The following is a 15,598-nucleotide window of genomic DNA, read 5'->3' as shown; positions in this document are numbered from 1 at the left end:
GCCAGCAGGAGCTCAGGTCCCAGGGAGCTCTTGCCTGGCCTTGGATTGAAACGTGGAAGGATGAATCCCCTGGGTAAGTCCTTGGCCCTTTTTCTTCTCTGAGCTGCAGCAGAGCTCCACAGAGCAGTTGTCCCTCCTGGTGCCAGCCTGGGGTTGTGCCTGCACGTCAGCTCCTGCAGCTGGCTGGCAGAGATGGAGGAGAAGCAGTGGTATATGATCATTTTGTTTTAGTTTTCCCTCTCTCCTCCTGGCCCAGGTAGGAATAAAATAGAGAAATTACCTGACTTGGAACCACAAAAACTCCAATATTTTCTTGCTCATTTCTTTTTCTTTTTCAAACCAGCTGAACAAGCGTGCACAAGACCTTTTGCGTGTGCTTTCATGTGCAGCCAGCTGGGTCAGGGTTTGCTCTGTGGCAGATGCTGTGGACTGCAGAGCTGGCTCTGTACATGGAGGGATCCACGCTGCCTGCGAGGGCAGTTTCCTCAGGTGCAGCAAAGGCAAGCAGGTTTTTGGCTCAAAATGCTGTGCTGTGCCCAAAGATTCTATGGGAAGTCAGAATGAAATACTGCTGTTGATTTCCTTGGGTTTGGGACCATGTCCCCCCTAAGTTTGGTTGTGATGTGCTGAATCTGTGCCTGAATTTAATGCTGGAATTAAGTGCTCTGTGAGAGTTGCTGTGTAATAATCTCAACCAGCCTCTTTTTCTCCCCAATCCTGCAGCAGTTAAAAGTCTGATTTGCAATTTGAAAACTCAAATATCCTGAGGTTGGTATGACAAATACCATGAGAAATAACTTGAATAAGAAACAAATTTCAGGAATTGCTGTTTGCCCACATGTCTGCATGCTGAAGATACAAACTTAAAACCATGGAATTAGAATTAGGTTAGAAGACCTAACTGGAAAGGAGAGATGCAGAAGGAAAACTCTTGTAACTCTTGTTAGTGCACAGAGATCTGTTGGGGCAACTGAGCCACAACCTAGAAAGTTGCAATTATTTTTCTAGTGTCTGAAATGATACTGGGATAACAGATAAGCAGGGGAGGAGTCACTGAGCTGCTTTATCGTGCTGCTTACAGAAATGTGAAATTTAGCATGATAATTGAATAAAAGGTCTTATCTGTAGCTACGGTTGCTAATGGCCAAAAACTGACATCTAAGAGGACAGATTATGTAATTTGCACCATCGTTGTAAATACATAATTTTTTTTCCCTGGATTTCATGCAAACATTTTTTAAAAAAACAAACCTTCTCTCTGCACTGTGTGAATAATATTTTGCTTTCAAAGATGCCAGACTTTTGGGAGTAGACTGATGGAATAAGAAAGATGTCAAACTTGGTGATATTTTTACATGTGGCATGTTGGAAGGCCTTTTTGGTTTTTAGGAGTGGGTTATTAAAATTTTTCATCTTCTAGTTTTCTTTCCTTTTATCGTTTTGAAGGTTTTGCAAGCATAATAAAGTATGTAGGCACAAAAGTTTGAAGTGACCTGGCACTAGAGGGAACAAAGAAACCTTCACACTCTTGAAACAGGATTCTGCACACAGAACTCCAGCTTGCTCGGTTTTCCTCCATGGCAAACAAATTTTTGAAGTTTACTTTGGCCGGAATTCCCACCACCATTATGTTAAACAGAAATGGGTGTTTCCAAGCAGCATGTTTCTTTGTTGCCATGCGGAAATACAGTTTAAATCTGTTTTCTGTAGGCACTTTATTTTGCTTTTCATTTCCTTCTTCCCATGCATCCATAGCTTCCCAACACCACTGGGAATCCTGGAATAATAGATTGGTTTGAGTTGGAAGGGACCTTAAAGATCATCCAGTTCCAACCCCCCTGCCATGGGCAGGGACACCTTCTACTAGACCAGATCGCTCAAACTATTTTGGGATAAATAGTTATATTCATGTTTTTAATTGAAATGAGGGAAGAACTTTGTTCTGGCTTGAACTTCACTGTTTACATTTTTTTGCATGTGAAATGTTAACTGATAAAAAATGCCTGCAGGTTGGGATCCACCTTAGATTTACATATTTGTTTTTTTAGTCCTAAGGAACTTTATTACATTTAATCTCAAATGAAGAATTATAAAGAGGGGCTTTACTGTAGAAAACCTATCAGTTTTCTGCCAACATATTTTTTTTTTCTTTTGTGCTGTAGTGATTATGGAAAACCTTATAGAAAACCCCTTTTGTATAGCTTCTTGCAGGGTAGTATTTGAGAGGTTGATAAAATGATGCTGCTGTTGAATAATGTGATGAGAAAATTATAATTCTTGGAGTTTTTGTGCTTAAAACCTGTTTTTTCACCAGGCTAAGGCTATTCAGCCCATCCCTGCCATCTCCAGCTGTTACTTGCATGTGGACATGGAAAGGGCTTTTTTTTTCACCCTCTCAAACATTCACTGGAATCACAGTAGCCTTTTATTGCCTTTTTATTTTTAATGGTAGTATATTGAGGTTTTTCTTAACTAAGGAGTGGTACAGTTTACCTGAAGAAGTAACTGTCAGGCTGGTTTTGGTGTCAGCATCTCCCTTCTGGCACTTGCTAATGCTTGATCTGCATTTTTTGTCCTGGGCCACCACAGTACCAAGGTCTTGGACCTGGTTGAAAGCCCTTTGGCCTGGGAACTGCTTTATTCTGGCTGACTCTGCAATTCCCAATTTACCTGGTGCTGGTTCTGCAGAGGCATGTGGTGGGATGGGTGGAGAAAATTGATTATTATGGTTTTTTGCCTAGGGCTTTTTTCCTCTTGTTTCAGGGAATTTCTCAATCCCAGGCTGTAAAGATTTAATGTGCTGGTTTTTCAGTAGTACTTAACACTTGTAAGATTTTTACAAACATACATAATCACTCAAATATTAAAGACTACAGTTTCAGCAACTTGGATATGGACTTAATCACAAGAATATATTAATGCATTTGATCTGCTTTGGGTTTTTTTAGTGTAGCTTTTTCAGCTTAGCATTGCTGTCTATTTTTGAGCTCATCTTTGCTTTTCCTGAGTTACTTTTAATAAATTATTTTAGCAGCAGGAGCTAGTGTAAGTGTCCTTAGAAAGCACTTGCTCTGCCAGACAGGAAGGTGTTTTTCAGGTTCCATACTTTGGTTTTGTGTACTTAATTATTACTTCTTTCAGAATAAATTAGCCTGTATTAAAAGCGCACCGGAGGCTGGAGTTCTTTGTTCCCAGGCTGGAAATAACATGGTCAGTGAAGGTGTTTTCATTATGCTCCACTCTTGAACTTCAGGGGAAATTTTGGATGGCATGTTCAGGATGTTGAACTGTCAGAGGCTGTCAAAAGTTTGGGTTTTCATGCTGCTGTAACAAACTGAAAGGTTCTTCTTTGCTAAGTCTCTGAGCAGGTGTTGTAAGAGCCTGGCAGCTTCAGCTTCAGTTCTGTGTTGCTTGTGAGTGCTGAGTAGGATAACAGGACATGGCTGTTGGCTACAGAGGATGGAGCATTCTGGGGTTTAGAGGTGTGATTTCCCCTTCTGTCTGTAGTGCCCAGGCTGTGTGTCCCCAAGGGGCTCTGCTCTAAAGCCTTGTGTTGGAAGTCATTATGGGTGATGGTGGCTGTTGGACCCTCCAGCTGCTGTCTTCTCTTCAAAAGGTATCCCTCTTAAATCTGCTCTGAATGAAACCTCCTGCCATGCATGCCTTCTGTCTGCTTTAGGATGTCTCTTTTTGTAGTAGCTGTTTCTTGAGTTTGTTTGTTTTGGGGGAACCTCTAATCTTTAATTTAGAAAGAGGGGGTTGCATTTTGAGGTATTATTTACTGCTTTAATCCAGCACAGTGTATGTGAAAGGAAGAGCTCCTGTTGTGTGCAGTATTCTAGCACTACTTCAGATCCATCTGCTCTGCTAGAGTTTGCTCTGCATCCGTCCTTTTGGAGCCTCTGGCTGCAGGGCATCTTCTGTGTTGAGGATATGGCAGGACATGGCACTCAGTGCTCTGTTCTGGTTCACAAAGTGGTGGCTGGTCAAAGGTTGGACTTGATGATCTAAAGGTCTTCTCCAACCTTATTGATTCTGTGATTCTGTGTCTTGCTATTCATTGCTGGTTGCTTTATTCCACAGTGACCTACTTTGATTAGGCAACCAGTCTTTATTTGCAAAGGAGCACGTTGTTCCTTCGCCAGTCCTCCAGCTGGAAATGGTTTCAGGTCTGAACTTCTCAGAATGAGACTGTTGATACCAATTTAATCTTGTTCATGGCTGGTTTATATCGCTTGGTGACGTGCCAGGGTTGTTCTCTCCTGGGTGTTTGTTTCTCTGCTGTATTTATAGACAGCAACATTCACTCCTGTCAACCTCCAAACTTTTCTTTAGCTTCCCACTATAACATGGGCTTGTTTCCCTTGTCCCCTCAATTTTAGCTCCATGTTCTTGAGCACGTTGCCCCAGCAGGAGCCCTTGCCCACAAGGCACACACAGGTTTTGCACTTGGGACACACTGCTTCTCCATCCTCTCTGGCGTTGCCTTGTCTGATACAGCCTGAGGCTGCTGCTTTTTGTGCTTTGCAGTGCTTGGCCACTTGTGACATCGGGAGTGACTCATTCCCCTGGGCTCCTCTCAGTCCCATTGAGTTTAAATTCATCAGGGAAATACAGATGATGTACCATATCCTGTTGTGCTTTGAAAGATCCTAATGGAGTTGTGGCAGCTCACCAGAAGGATGAGCTGTTTCTCTTGACCTGTGGTCTGAAACAATACAGACCAAATCCAACAGATACAAGTCAAGGGGAATTTTATCCATGAGTTGCTTCCTCGAAATGTCAGTGGATCCAAGGCTGGAGCCTGAACAGAGGCATTTGGAACAGATGTTTCAGGTTGATAGAGAAGAGATTGAAGAGCTTATTTTGAAAGAAAATAACTGGGAATATGAAGAGGGATACAGGAAAGCCAGTGTGCAATTCAGGTGTGTAATCTGGTAATAAATTTAATTGCTGTCCCTTTATGTGGAGAGGAAAAGAAGTGTAACTGTACCTTGCAGCCATGGTAAAGGCTGGCAGGAGTTCAGCATGGATTGAGACTTGGAATTGTTGAAATTCTTCAAACATAGCAAAACAAGGCTGTGTTAGAATCAAAGAGCCAGGAGGGCAGGGTGAGAGCCCAGGTCCTCGCTGGTGTCTTGCTGTTCCTGAAGCCACTGCTGCAGGATGTTTATTTGGGGTGACGCTGCTGTTTCACCCTTTGCCTCTTTACCCTTTTTATCCCAGCTCAGGGCTCTGCCAGACGGCTGGGGAAGAGGGGACAAAGCTCCATCTAGTGTGGAAAGGGAGATGTCTGGGAGCTGGCCAAATGAGAAATCCTACAGAAGCTGCCTTTCCCTAGTCCAGGCATGGGGCTTGTTTTTTTGGCTGTTTTTGTTTTGGGGTTTGTTTTGGCAGTTTGTGTATAGGATTGCAAAGTGCTTTGGCTGTGCAGGTCTTAATTGAATAACTCTGGCATTGACAGCTGATGTTCATTTTTGGTACTCTGGAAGTGTGTGCAGGATAATACTGGCTTTAATGCAACTTGAAGTAGTCTGTAGTGTCAATTCAAGGCAAATTTAAATATATATCCTTCTATTAAGATTAGGAGTTCTATGGCCAGGTTGTAGCTGTGTGAAGGGAAGTGGCACAGAAGTATAACACTTTAAAGGTAGAATATCTTAGTTCAAGATGAAGTTCAAGATTTGTACAAAAATAAACTATAGTAAGATAGATGATAAAAGCTGTTATCCATTTATACTTGCATTATGTGCTTTTAGAAACAAGAAAGAATAGAAAAGAATCTTGTTTGTTCTGGAGTTTGTAGAAAAAAGCCTTTTTTCCCCCCCCTAAATACTTGCAAAGCCAGTTGCAGTTCCTGAATGTGGAAGGCAAAAATATTTTCAATGTATTAGGTATATATTGGCAACTAAGCGTCAAGCAGCCACTAAATTTCTGAATTCAGTAATGGTTGTATGAAAAAAAAAACCTGACTACAGGTTAATCCTGATTTATGTGGGTTATGAAGGAAACATTTTTTTATTTTCCTTAATCCACCTGTGATGTTCCATTCTTATCCAAGCACATGCCTGCTTGTCCTCCTGCCTGCAGTACCAGTGCCAAAGACCACTGGGAGCAATTGGTCCCTTCCCAAAGTGGTAGATCAATGTAATCTGTGGGAATTTGGGATCAAGCATCTCTGTGGGTTTTCATTGTTTTGGGGGTTTTCATTGTTTCCAGCTTGTTGGGAATATTGACCTGCCTTTTGTTTCCAGCTTGTTGGGATTATTGGGGATTGTTCCTGCTGGAGGAGGATCATGAGGAGTAGAAGGTGGTGAGTGCAGAGAAGGTGAAGTTTTCTTCCACACTGGTAGGCTGAGGTGAAAGCAGGGTTTGTAGCACTGACTTTTCTGAGCCAAGAGGATGAAGAAGTGGCAGGGTCACTTTGCTCCAGCAGCGCGTTTCCCCCATAGGTGCAGCTGCAGGTCCTGACTGAGAGCTGCTACAATACTGCTTTTTAGGGACAGCAGTACAGTTGACTGCTGGGCTCCAGCAAGTCTGGAGCTGCACATCATTTCCAGGTGACTTTGCTGCATGTTTATGAACCTGGCTCACTAATGTAGCGCTGTACAGTCGCCTGCTGAAGCCTAAAATAACAGAAGGTGTGAAATGCTGCTCCACAACAATGGTGGGTGCTCCAGCAGGTACTTTGCCAAGGTCATAAATGCTAAGTAAACCAGATTAAACAAAACCCTGTTGCAGGAATGCATGATTAACTGTAGTCTTTGCAGGATTTATTGGTTATAAGCTAAGCCCTGCCTTTTTTTTTTTTTTTGTCCTAGTAACTAAGGCAGATGTGAACTTCAAGTCCAGTGAAACATTTTTTTGGCTCTTGCCTCTGTTTACATGATTCAGGAGTTTGCAGTAGTTCCACAACAAATATAGCTTTGAACAGAAATAGCCATTCAAGTGTTGTGCTTCTGGCAGTGCAGAACAGATTAGGAGGGTCTGACAGAAAGGCTTGTAAATAGTTTTGAGTTGGCTGCTCTTTTTTCAAAAGTAAATCAAGGGCTGTAATGTATTTTGAAAAGTAAGAAGTGGTGTTCCTGCTACAAGTGGCACGGACAACATGGCTTAGTTGTCACTGAACTGTGCAGAACATGGGCTGTGCTGAACAGTTTTACTTGAGAAAATCCCGTTTTCTAGAAACTCAACATCCGTGTTAATCTTTGAGATTGTATTTGGTAGCATGAAGTTATTTCTGAAGATTTTTCCTGTCTCCTCTTTGAGATGTGCTTGTGCATTTTAGATGCAACGTAAGACATGCAGAGCAGAAGGGTGATTGCAAAATTAAATTAAGGCTGTGTATTAGCAGGGTCATATTTGAGGTGTTAAAAGACCTATAAATAGGTTAGGGTGGATCTTTTTGTATATATTTTTGACTTTGTGAAATCAGCAAGTATAAATGTTGCTTGCATGTTTTTATTTTGAACAAGACTTCATTCTGTACCATGGTTTTCATTTGGTATTTCTTTTATTTACATGTGACCCCATGTTTAAGTAATTATTTTCCTCATTTCCTTTCTGATGTTTGTGAACAGTTTCTGGCTTCAAAGAAGATGCAGAATTATTTTGTTGAGGGAAGAGGAGGAATTACCATAATAGTCCTTGGAGATGCAGTTCCCCAGTGCTGAAGGCTTTAAATCAATGCCAAATATTTCTGTGAAAGACTGCAGTTCCTGCAAATGTGGCAAATTTAAAACAGAATTTACAACTGTTGGGTGGCAGGTGAAAAGGTCCCTTCAAATAATATTTGCACTGTCCTGCCCCAGCCATCCTGCCTCACAGTGCACACTCTGAGGTTGTAAGCACTTAGAATCTGTACCCAACTTTGAGAATCCCCAAAGTTGGGATTTGGGAGAGGTGCCTGGTGACAGAAGGGCACTTTACTGGGTGTGCCTGTACCGAGGATGCTGCTGACAGCATAGCAATGATGCCTGATGAACTGAGGAGGTTTTCTTCCTGCAGGAGCCTTGGTTTGGGATTCTCCCACATCAGGGATGTTGTGGGGGCACTGAGTGGCCTAAGCAAGGGAATTGAAGGCCGCCTGTCTTCAGTTGTTTGCAGTTGGGCAATTCCTCTGTTTTGCTTTGCCTCAATTAGCAAGTTTGTAAACATCACTAATGCTTCCTTACATGGACAGCTGGAGCTTATCCCACCTTCCTGTCTGTGCTGTGAAAACCCAAGGCAGCAAGTCTGGCACATCTGTCCTGCAATTGCAGTGTAAATATCCAAACGGTTGGTAAAGTAACTTGCTGCTGAATAAGGGCTTTTTTACCCCCACCCCAAGTAGTTCAGCTTCCACAATCCTCTTTGCCCCAATAACTTTTCCACAAATAGATAAAAAGGTAGAAGAAACATGAGCAATGCTTAAGGGACTCTAAAATTGAAGTTTGTTCTGAGCATGGGGCTGCTGAGGAATTGGTTTATGCAGCCTGGGGAGTTGCTTTGTTAGAAAGAAGAGTTGCTAAAGACATTTACTGATCTGATCAGGTCCAGTAATGAACAGCTAGTGCAGTGGCTAGAGACTGAAATGAGAGTTTGCATAATATCTGCCCAAGACTGGTTTAATGTTACAATTATTGCAGTGATGGGTTGTTTGTTCCCTTGCATGTTGTTTTTAGTGTTGTGAGCAAGTCCTACGTGCTGACAATGCCAACATACCGAGCACAGAATTCACTGTGTGGTTCTCATCATGACTGTTTGGGATTCTTAATCATTTAAAGCAAATCTTCTATAAACACTTTCCCTTTTGCTCCTCAAGATCCTGTTTGCTCAGCATGCCAGAGCGAGGATGTCATCTGCAGGAGATGAGGCTTCCAGCTGCCTCATCCTCTTTGGAAAGCCTTGAATAGTGCTGTAACAGTGCAGTCAATAAGCAGAAAACCTTGGATGAATGGAAGGGTTTAGGCTGGGGATTGCTGGTCCTGGTAAGCCTTGAGGGACACCATGGCTTTTTAGCTGGGAAGGAGTCTGGGCATGTGAATTATGGATACAGGCTGTGGGCATTACATGGTTGAGCCTTATCTTGTGCTGAAAACTGCCTCTGTGAATAAACTTGCTATCCAGCTGTGGAAGTGATAATTTCTAAACCAAGATACGATGGAAAGGTGCTGTGAAGCCAGAGCTGGGCACTGTGTAGTTGTAAAGTATCAAAAAGTGTGGTGGTCATACGTCATCTTCCCTGTCAGCAACAGTGTTATCATTGCTGTTTACCCAGATTAAAAAAGGTAAATTCTGCATTACAAAATCAAAAACTACAGAGATTGCTAGTGGAGCCTTATCTCCTCGCTTTTTCTTTTATCACCTTTTGGTTGTTTTAGCAATCTGGCTTTTTGTTTTGCAAATTTGTGTCGAGCCCTTTAGAGAGGGAAGTGCCCATAGATGTGGTGTCTGAAAAATGGTTCAAAAAGCCTTTAACAAGGTCAGACTTTTAAGTGAAAGGCAAATCTGCGTCATGCCTTTTTTTCCTCTTTTATTTTTTGGCAACATTTTCTCTAAGTTTGTGATGGAAACTTCAAAAGTTGGAGGAAAAGCATCAAACCAATATCAGGTAATGCAGTCAGCTACATTTAAAATTCCTTTAGCCCTTCATGGGGCATTTTTGGGAGCTTGAGGTATTTGTGTAGCTGCGTGTTCTTTTCCAGCCTGTTTGAGCAGAGGTGGAGCTGGGGAAATGGTGTGTGCACTGTCACATCGGCTCTGTACCATTGCAGATGTAGTTCAAGCTCTTGAGGGATGCATGTCCACTGGTTCCTAGGTGGAGGTTCGCCTAGGTGAACCTTGAACGCGAAAAAGTTACATCCCAGAAAACAAATTTGTCTTGCACCCACCCTTTCCCTTCATCTTTTTGGTGATAAAGATCGTGAGAAAACGGTGCTGTTACAGACAGCCCTTATCCACTGATGGTGTTAATGGCCTGATCACACCCCTTTTAATTAATGAATGGGAGAAGTGCTTTCAGTGCCAGCCCGTGTCTTCGGTTTCTCCCATTCCTTGCGGGGCGGTGAGGGTGTTGCAGCCCCTGGGACCCGCTCAGCCCACGGCAGTGCCGGGAATTTACCCCAAATCCCGCGGATCCAGGTGCCCATCAGGAGGCTGCGCGGCGCTCCCATGCAGGTGAGACAGGATGCGGCAGGATGCTGGCTCCAAACTCCTGGGCTGTTTTGGAGTTTTTTCGTGGTACTCCCTGGCCGTGCTGCCTCCCTCCCGTTGTTTTCTCCTCGGTAGGTGCTGGATTGCACAGGTCTGCAGTGCCGGGAGCCGCTGCTCCCTGGGGATTGGAGTTGCCAGGTCCTTATCTGGAGCCTCCCCTGGAGACACAGCCGGCCCGGACGCTGCTCGGCTTTCACCTGGGGGTGCTCAGCACAAGCCCTTGGACACCAAATTTTTGGGGAAAGATGGAAGCTGTTCAGATGTTCATGCCCTGCTCCTTTGACAGCCTGTGTCTGTGAGTGATGCTTTGCCAGAGTGGATGAGTGCGGGGTTGGTTTGGCGTGGTGGAGGTTGTGCTCTGGGAATTGAGGATTGCTGTGCTTGGGACTGGCCACTGTCCTCTGCAGAGCCACAGCAGCTGGGCTGATCAGCTCAGCTACTGATGATGACTTTCAGGAGGGGAAGACTCTTATGTGTAAATATATATATATATGTATGTCTCTTGTTCTGAAACTTGATGGCAAACCGCAGATTTGGGCTCACAGAGGTTCAGTTTCTGTGTAAAAAGACTCGGTATATTATCACTGTTATAATATGGAAATCTTTGAGGATGCTTTAGGTTTGCAATTTTTCATCTCGCTTTTATCAGCAATAGTAGTAGAGGATTGTAAAATGTGACCTTTGCAGCTTCTGGATCAAACCTCTTAATTTTACCTTGTTCCTTAATCTGGACAAGATCAAGCTTTCCAGGCTATACTGCAAGCTGTGTCCCCAAGTAAATGGGCATTCAAGCAGATCAACTTACGGCATTTTATTAAGTCAACACTCATGCAAAAGCCACCTCCAGAGCTTAATAATTATTTACTGAGTGCTCCTGGGTCATGAGAGAGGTTTTCATTAAGTTCAGAAAGCATTATGTTCAGCCACTTGTGAAGGTGTGTTTTAAAGACAGGAAGAAAAATGGAAAACTACTACATGGTGTACAACAACTCAAAATTTCTTAGCTGAGGATTGAATATTTTTGTTTGTGGGGTTGGGTTTTGTTGGAGGGGTTTTGTGTGTGTGTGGGGGGGGATTTTTAAAATTTTTTTTTCAAAGTGGGTTGGTCCATTGAAATAATTTGATTTGAAATTCAACCCTTATCTCCTTGGTATAGTAGGTGTGCATGGTGGATGGATACTGCAGGGTTTTGCCTTCCCTCCCCAGCCAGGGGCACTCAGTGCATTCAGGCAGATAGGTGGGTGCCTTATGGGCTGTGTTCTGTTCTGGTGTTCAGCCCATGGTGCAGGGCAAGCAGTGCAGGTCAGGATACAAAAGCATTTAGGAGGCATAGAAAACATTTATTTTGATGATGGACCAGGGGCAGGCAGCCTATTTCTTTAAACATGCAACCTTCAAATGCGGAAACCTTTCATGTAGGAGCCTGAAACATTGTCCTGGCTTTATTATAAAGGCTGATAAAGGTCTCCACACCGTTTTTGTAACTGCTTTGTCCTTGGCAAGTCAGGACGTAGGAGGGTGCCAAATCTTGGGCTTGTTTTTTTTGCATTGATACTTCAAGCAGCGCCAGGCAGTTGGCGGTGAGCGCAGCGTCGCTGTAACCCACAATCAATTATTAAATGTTAGGAATGAAGTACAAAGTGCTCCAGGGAAAATGCTGTAGTAGTTGGAATCCCTTACCTTGGCTGAAGGGGAAGAGGGATTGTGTAGGGTTTTTTTTTATTGTTTGTGGACTTTTTGTGTTTTGTATTAGACTTTTTTTTTTTGGAGTGGTGGTGGTGCGTGCCATCTGGCTTCTCCTTGCATTTATTTTTTTCTTTTGCTATTCTTCACTTTTCTGTCACTTCTTTCTGAGGCAAGCAGCATTGCTGGCCAGCTGGTCAGAAGCTACTACAGGCATTGTTGCTTGAGCCACATATACAGTACAGGGAACAAAAAGTTTCTTGAGATTTTACTGCTTGGAAGAGAGACTGAAAACAGAATTTGTGCAAATCAACTTGAATTTTGGAGAAGCTCTAGTGATTTTCTACGAGTGGTGTTGGGAGCTGTGTGGTGGTCTCCTGTGAAAATGTCTTCTGGAGGTCAAGTATTTAAATAGCCACCATTATAGCATAGAACAATCTTTAAAGCAAGGAGATGAGAGGTTGCCAACTTCACAAGTCAAATGTGGATGCCTTTATTTTCTCTATGAATAATTATGAATGAGATAAGGGTAAGACATAAACAAAAATGTTTAAATCTGGTGTTATTTCTTTCCTCTGAGATCTGGTGCAACTCAGTGCGTTTCTTGAGGTCCTAAATCTGCTTTTCTTGGCTGATTTCTCAGTGGACTAACCCATTAACAGTTGGTATGGATAGAGGGAAGAGAGCAGCAGCCTCCCTCATATGTGCCATTTCTCAATTAAGAGCAGGGTAGTCCATCCTGCCCAGAACAAGTGGCTTTGGAGAGTCTTTGTCTAATTTGTCTAAGAAACACGTGCACACAGGAGGAGCTTTGCAGACAGCTGGGAATAAATAACAGGAAATCTGTCCATGTTTCCTCCCAGTGCTTGTGACAGAAGCATCTGGTTAGGCAGGCAGGTACTGTGCAGCAGCTTTTATCCCAGAATAAGCATTATTTGAGCTCACCTGCACTGATGGTGTGATGGTTAGGTGCCCATCTTCCTTTCCCAGTAAGTTAAGGGTAGGATAAGAGATGGCCCCAAGCTGTGCCAGAGGAAGTTTAGATTGAACATTACAAAGAGTTTCTTCACTGAAAGAGTTGTCAAGCACTGGAACAGCCTGTCAGGGAGATGGTTGAGTCACCATCGCTGGAGGTATTTAAAAGACACATAGATGTAGCACTTGGGGACATGGTTTAGTGGTGGGTTTGGCAGTGCTGGGTTAATGGTTGGACCTGTTGATCCTCGAGAGGGTTTGGCAGTGCTGGGTTAATGGTTGGACCTGATGATTCTGGAGGTCTCTTCCAACCTAAACAATTCCATGATTCTGTGGCAGTAGCTGCAGTCTGGCAGCATGTGGCTGTCCACACTCTGTGTTCAGGGCTCGTCTGCCTCTTTGCCATGTGAAATACTGAGCAGAATTGCAGAGGAAATAAAGCCTGGGAGCATCTTTGCCCTTTGGGGAAGAATTTGGCAGAACAGCATTTTCTGAGGCTGTTATCTCATTAAAAGACACAATACTTGAAGCTTTTGCTTACAATTTTTGATCAACAGTAGAGCCCTGGATCACCTGTGGAAGCTGGAAGGACACTTGGTGCAAGTAGGTAAAATAGTTGCATGAGCAAGATGAGGTTCCTGGCAGGAGCTGTTTGAAATGCTGTGGAAATAATTTCTCCCTCCTGCTCCCTCTCTTTCACCAACACTTTTGTATATAGGAAAGATCTTCTGAGATGGTTTCCAGCACACTTGGCTTTGGTAGGCGGAGAAACAGTTCAAAATGAAAGAAGGTGGGAGGAACTGCTGGGTTACCAATTTTGCAACATTAGGTATCTGTAAAAATTGCCAGTAGCACACAAATGAGAATGCTGACAAGTGTGGTACAAAATTGGCCTTTTTCCAACATGAGAAGAATGAATCCTTCCCTGAATGCAGCATTTGGGTACAGTCCTAAACAAAGCCAGAAAACTTCCAGCAGTGCTGGCTCTGGCTGTGGCAGCACAAGCAGTGCTTTGAGCAAGACCTGGAAGGGTTGCTGGCTCCCAGACTTGTGTGTCCTGCCAGCATCCCACAGGTATCAACACTGGAGTCGGAGGTGGGGGTTTCAAGAGCAGCTTCCTCCTGGAGCCAGGAGGATGACTGCTGGCTTGCCAAGGCACGGCCCATGGATTTTGGTTCTGTGGCCTAAGAAATGATGAGTTGCTCTAGAAAGTGTCCCTGCAGTCCGTGGTGAAGTCCTATGGTCTGTCCTATGCTCTGCTTGCCAATGGCTTAGATATATCTCTTAGGTGAAGAAACTGTGTTGTGTTGGCTTGAGCCAGCCTGTTGCTCTTTGTAAAGGATGACTGGAATAAAGCTGTTACTTTTGTTTATTTTGCCTGTTTTTTGTATCTGACACTGCTCAGAAGATGCTGGTGGGCCTGGGGTGGGAGCTGGGTTTTTTGTAGAGGTCTGTTTTCTAACTCTGAAAAGTCACTGCCAGCAAGCCCAACCCTAAGGTGGTATTATGCAGGAAATAAGTGAACTATATTTTGTCGTTTTTTCATGGGAGAGGTAAATTTACTTTACTTTGAGGTAGATCATTGGACTGGAGGATTATCCATACCAATCATTAGACTTGCTTCAGCTCTTTATTCTTAAGGAAAAAGGAATAAACGTGCCTACTACTGTCTATAAAAGCGTTTGTTTTTCTCGTGGGCAGTTGCTTTAAAATTTGAAAGAGCAAATGGCTCTTTACAGCTGGATGTTGGCGTTGGGGGAATGGTTTGGCTGCAGTCAGGTTGAGGCAATCTAAGGTGGCCACTAAGTACCTGAAGTTGTTCGGCTCCGAGTTCCCCTCTCGCGGTGCCGCGGATCCTCACCCACCGCGCCCCACGTTCCCCTGTAACTCCACCAGCTCTGGCCTCCGGAGCTGCCATCCCGCTTGGTGGAAGCTGAGCTGTCTTTCTCTGGTCTTCCCACAGCAATTCCGAGCATCCTGGCGCTTCCAAGCCTCCCTTAAGCTCCTCCAGCATGACCTCACGAATCCTGCTCCGACAGCAGCTCATGCGTGAGCAGATGCAGGAGCAGGAGCGTCGGGAGCAGCAGCAGAAGCAGCAGGCAGCCCAGTTCATGCAGCAGCGAGTGCCCGTCAGCCAGACACCTGCCATCAACGTCAGCGTCCCCACCAGCCTGCCCCCCGCCACCCAGGTGCCCATGGAGGTCCTCAAGGTACGCACCTTTCCGCTCAGGAACTCCTCAAAACCCGCTTTATTTAACAGGGATGTGGTTCTAGGCATTTTTGGCAACAAAGTTTTGCAAATAAGCTGTGCCCTGGCTTAGTTTGCAGCTTGTTTTGTTGGCCTGGTAGTGAAGAATGGAAGAACTTTTTTAAAAAGTTTGTGTTACTTTTGTTTTCTTTCAACTTTGAGATCTCCGGAGGGAGGTTTTGTAACAAAGCTAAGTTTTCCGTCATTTTCCCTTTGGAAAACGCTTCTTCATCTTTCTAGTGCTTAATTACTTTCAATATGAAGAAATTATTAGCAGATAACAAATCAATGTTTTGGTTTTTAAAGGAAAACAATGAAATAGTTTTGTAAGATGGAGTCAAAACTCTTTACAAAAGAGCTCCTCAGAAAGCCTTAATCTGAAATATGGGTGAGTTTCCAGCTACTTGCAACAAGTCTTTGTAATCCTTTTTTTGTTTAAATGACTTGTTTGCTATTAGTAGCTTTGGATTCCTTGTCCCACTGGAAACTATAGGAGCT

At 43.7% G+C, this 15,598-nt stretch overlaps 1 protein-coding gene and 1 long non-coding RNA gene across 11 annotated transcripts in view; one reads left to right on the top strand and one right to left on the bottom strand.

Annotated features, from left to right (window-relative positions):
- The window catches only part of MITF (melanocyte inducing transcription factor), a 97,730-nt gene that overhangs the window by 38,740 nt on the left and 43,392 nt on the right, over positions 1-15,598 (top strand). For 6 of the 10 annotated variants that reach the window (XM_041466078.1, XM_041466042.1, XM_041466049.1 and 3 more), the window contains exon 2: positions 14,816-15,062. In XM_041466078.1, the coding sequence (XP_041322012.1) occupies positions 14,816-15,062 (247 nt within the window). Of the gene's footprint in view, positions 1-4,661; positions 4,926-14,815; positions 15,063-15,598 lie in introns of those variants that run through there. The other 4 variants (XM_041466060.1, XM_041466025.1, XM_041466071.1 and 1 more) reach the window with 4 other exon arrangements.
- LOC121352836 lies at positions 9,498-10,244 on the bottom strand. The gene is made up of 2 exons (XR_005955003.1): positions 10,103-10,244; positions 9,498-9,821 (listed from the first exon to the last, which is right to left on the bottom strand). It is a non-coding gene; the product is annotated as an uncharacterized LOC121352836 (long non-coding RNA).

The sequence above is a fragment of the Pyrgilauda ruficollis genome, unplaced genomic scaffold (assembly GCF_017590135.1).
Source record: "Pyrgilauda ruficollis isolate IOZ18807 unplaced genomic scaffold, ASM1759013v1 scaffold10, whole genome shotgun sequence".
Classification (NCBI taxonomy): domain Eukaryota; kingdom Metazoa; phylum Chordata; class Aves; order Passeriformes; family Passeridae; genus Pyrgilauda; species Pyrgilauda ruficollis.
Note: the sequence above shows the minus strand (reverse complement) of the source record. Positions and strands in the feature narration are given on the sequence as shown.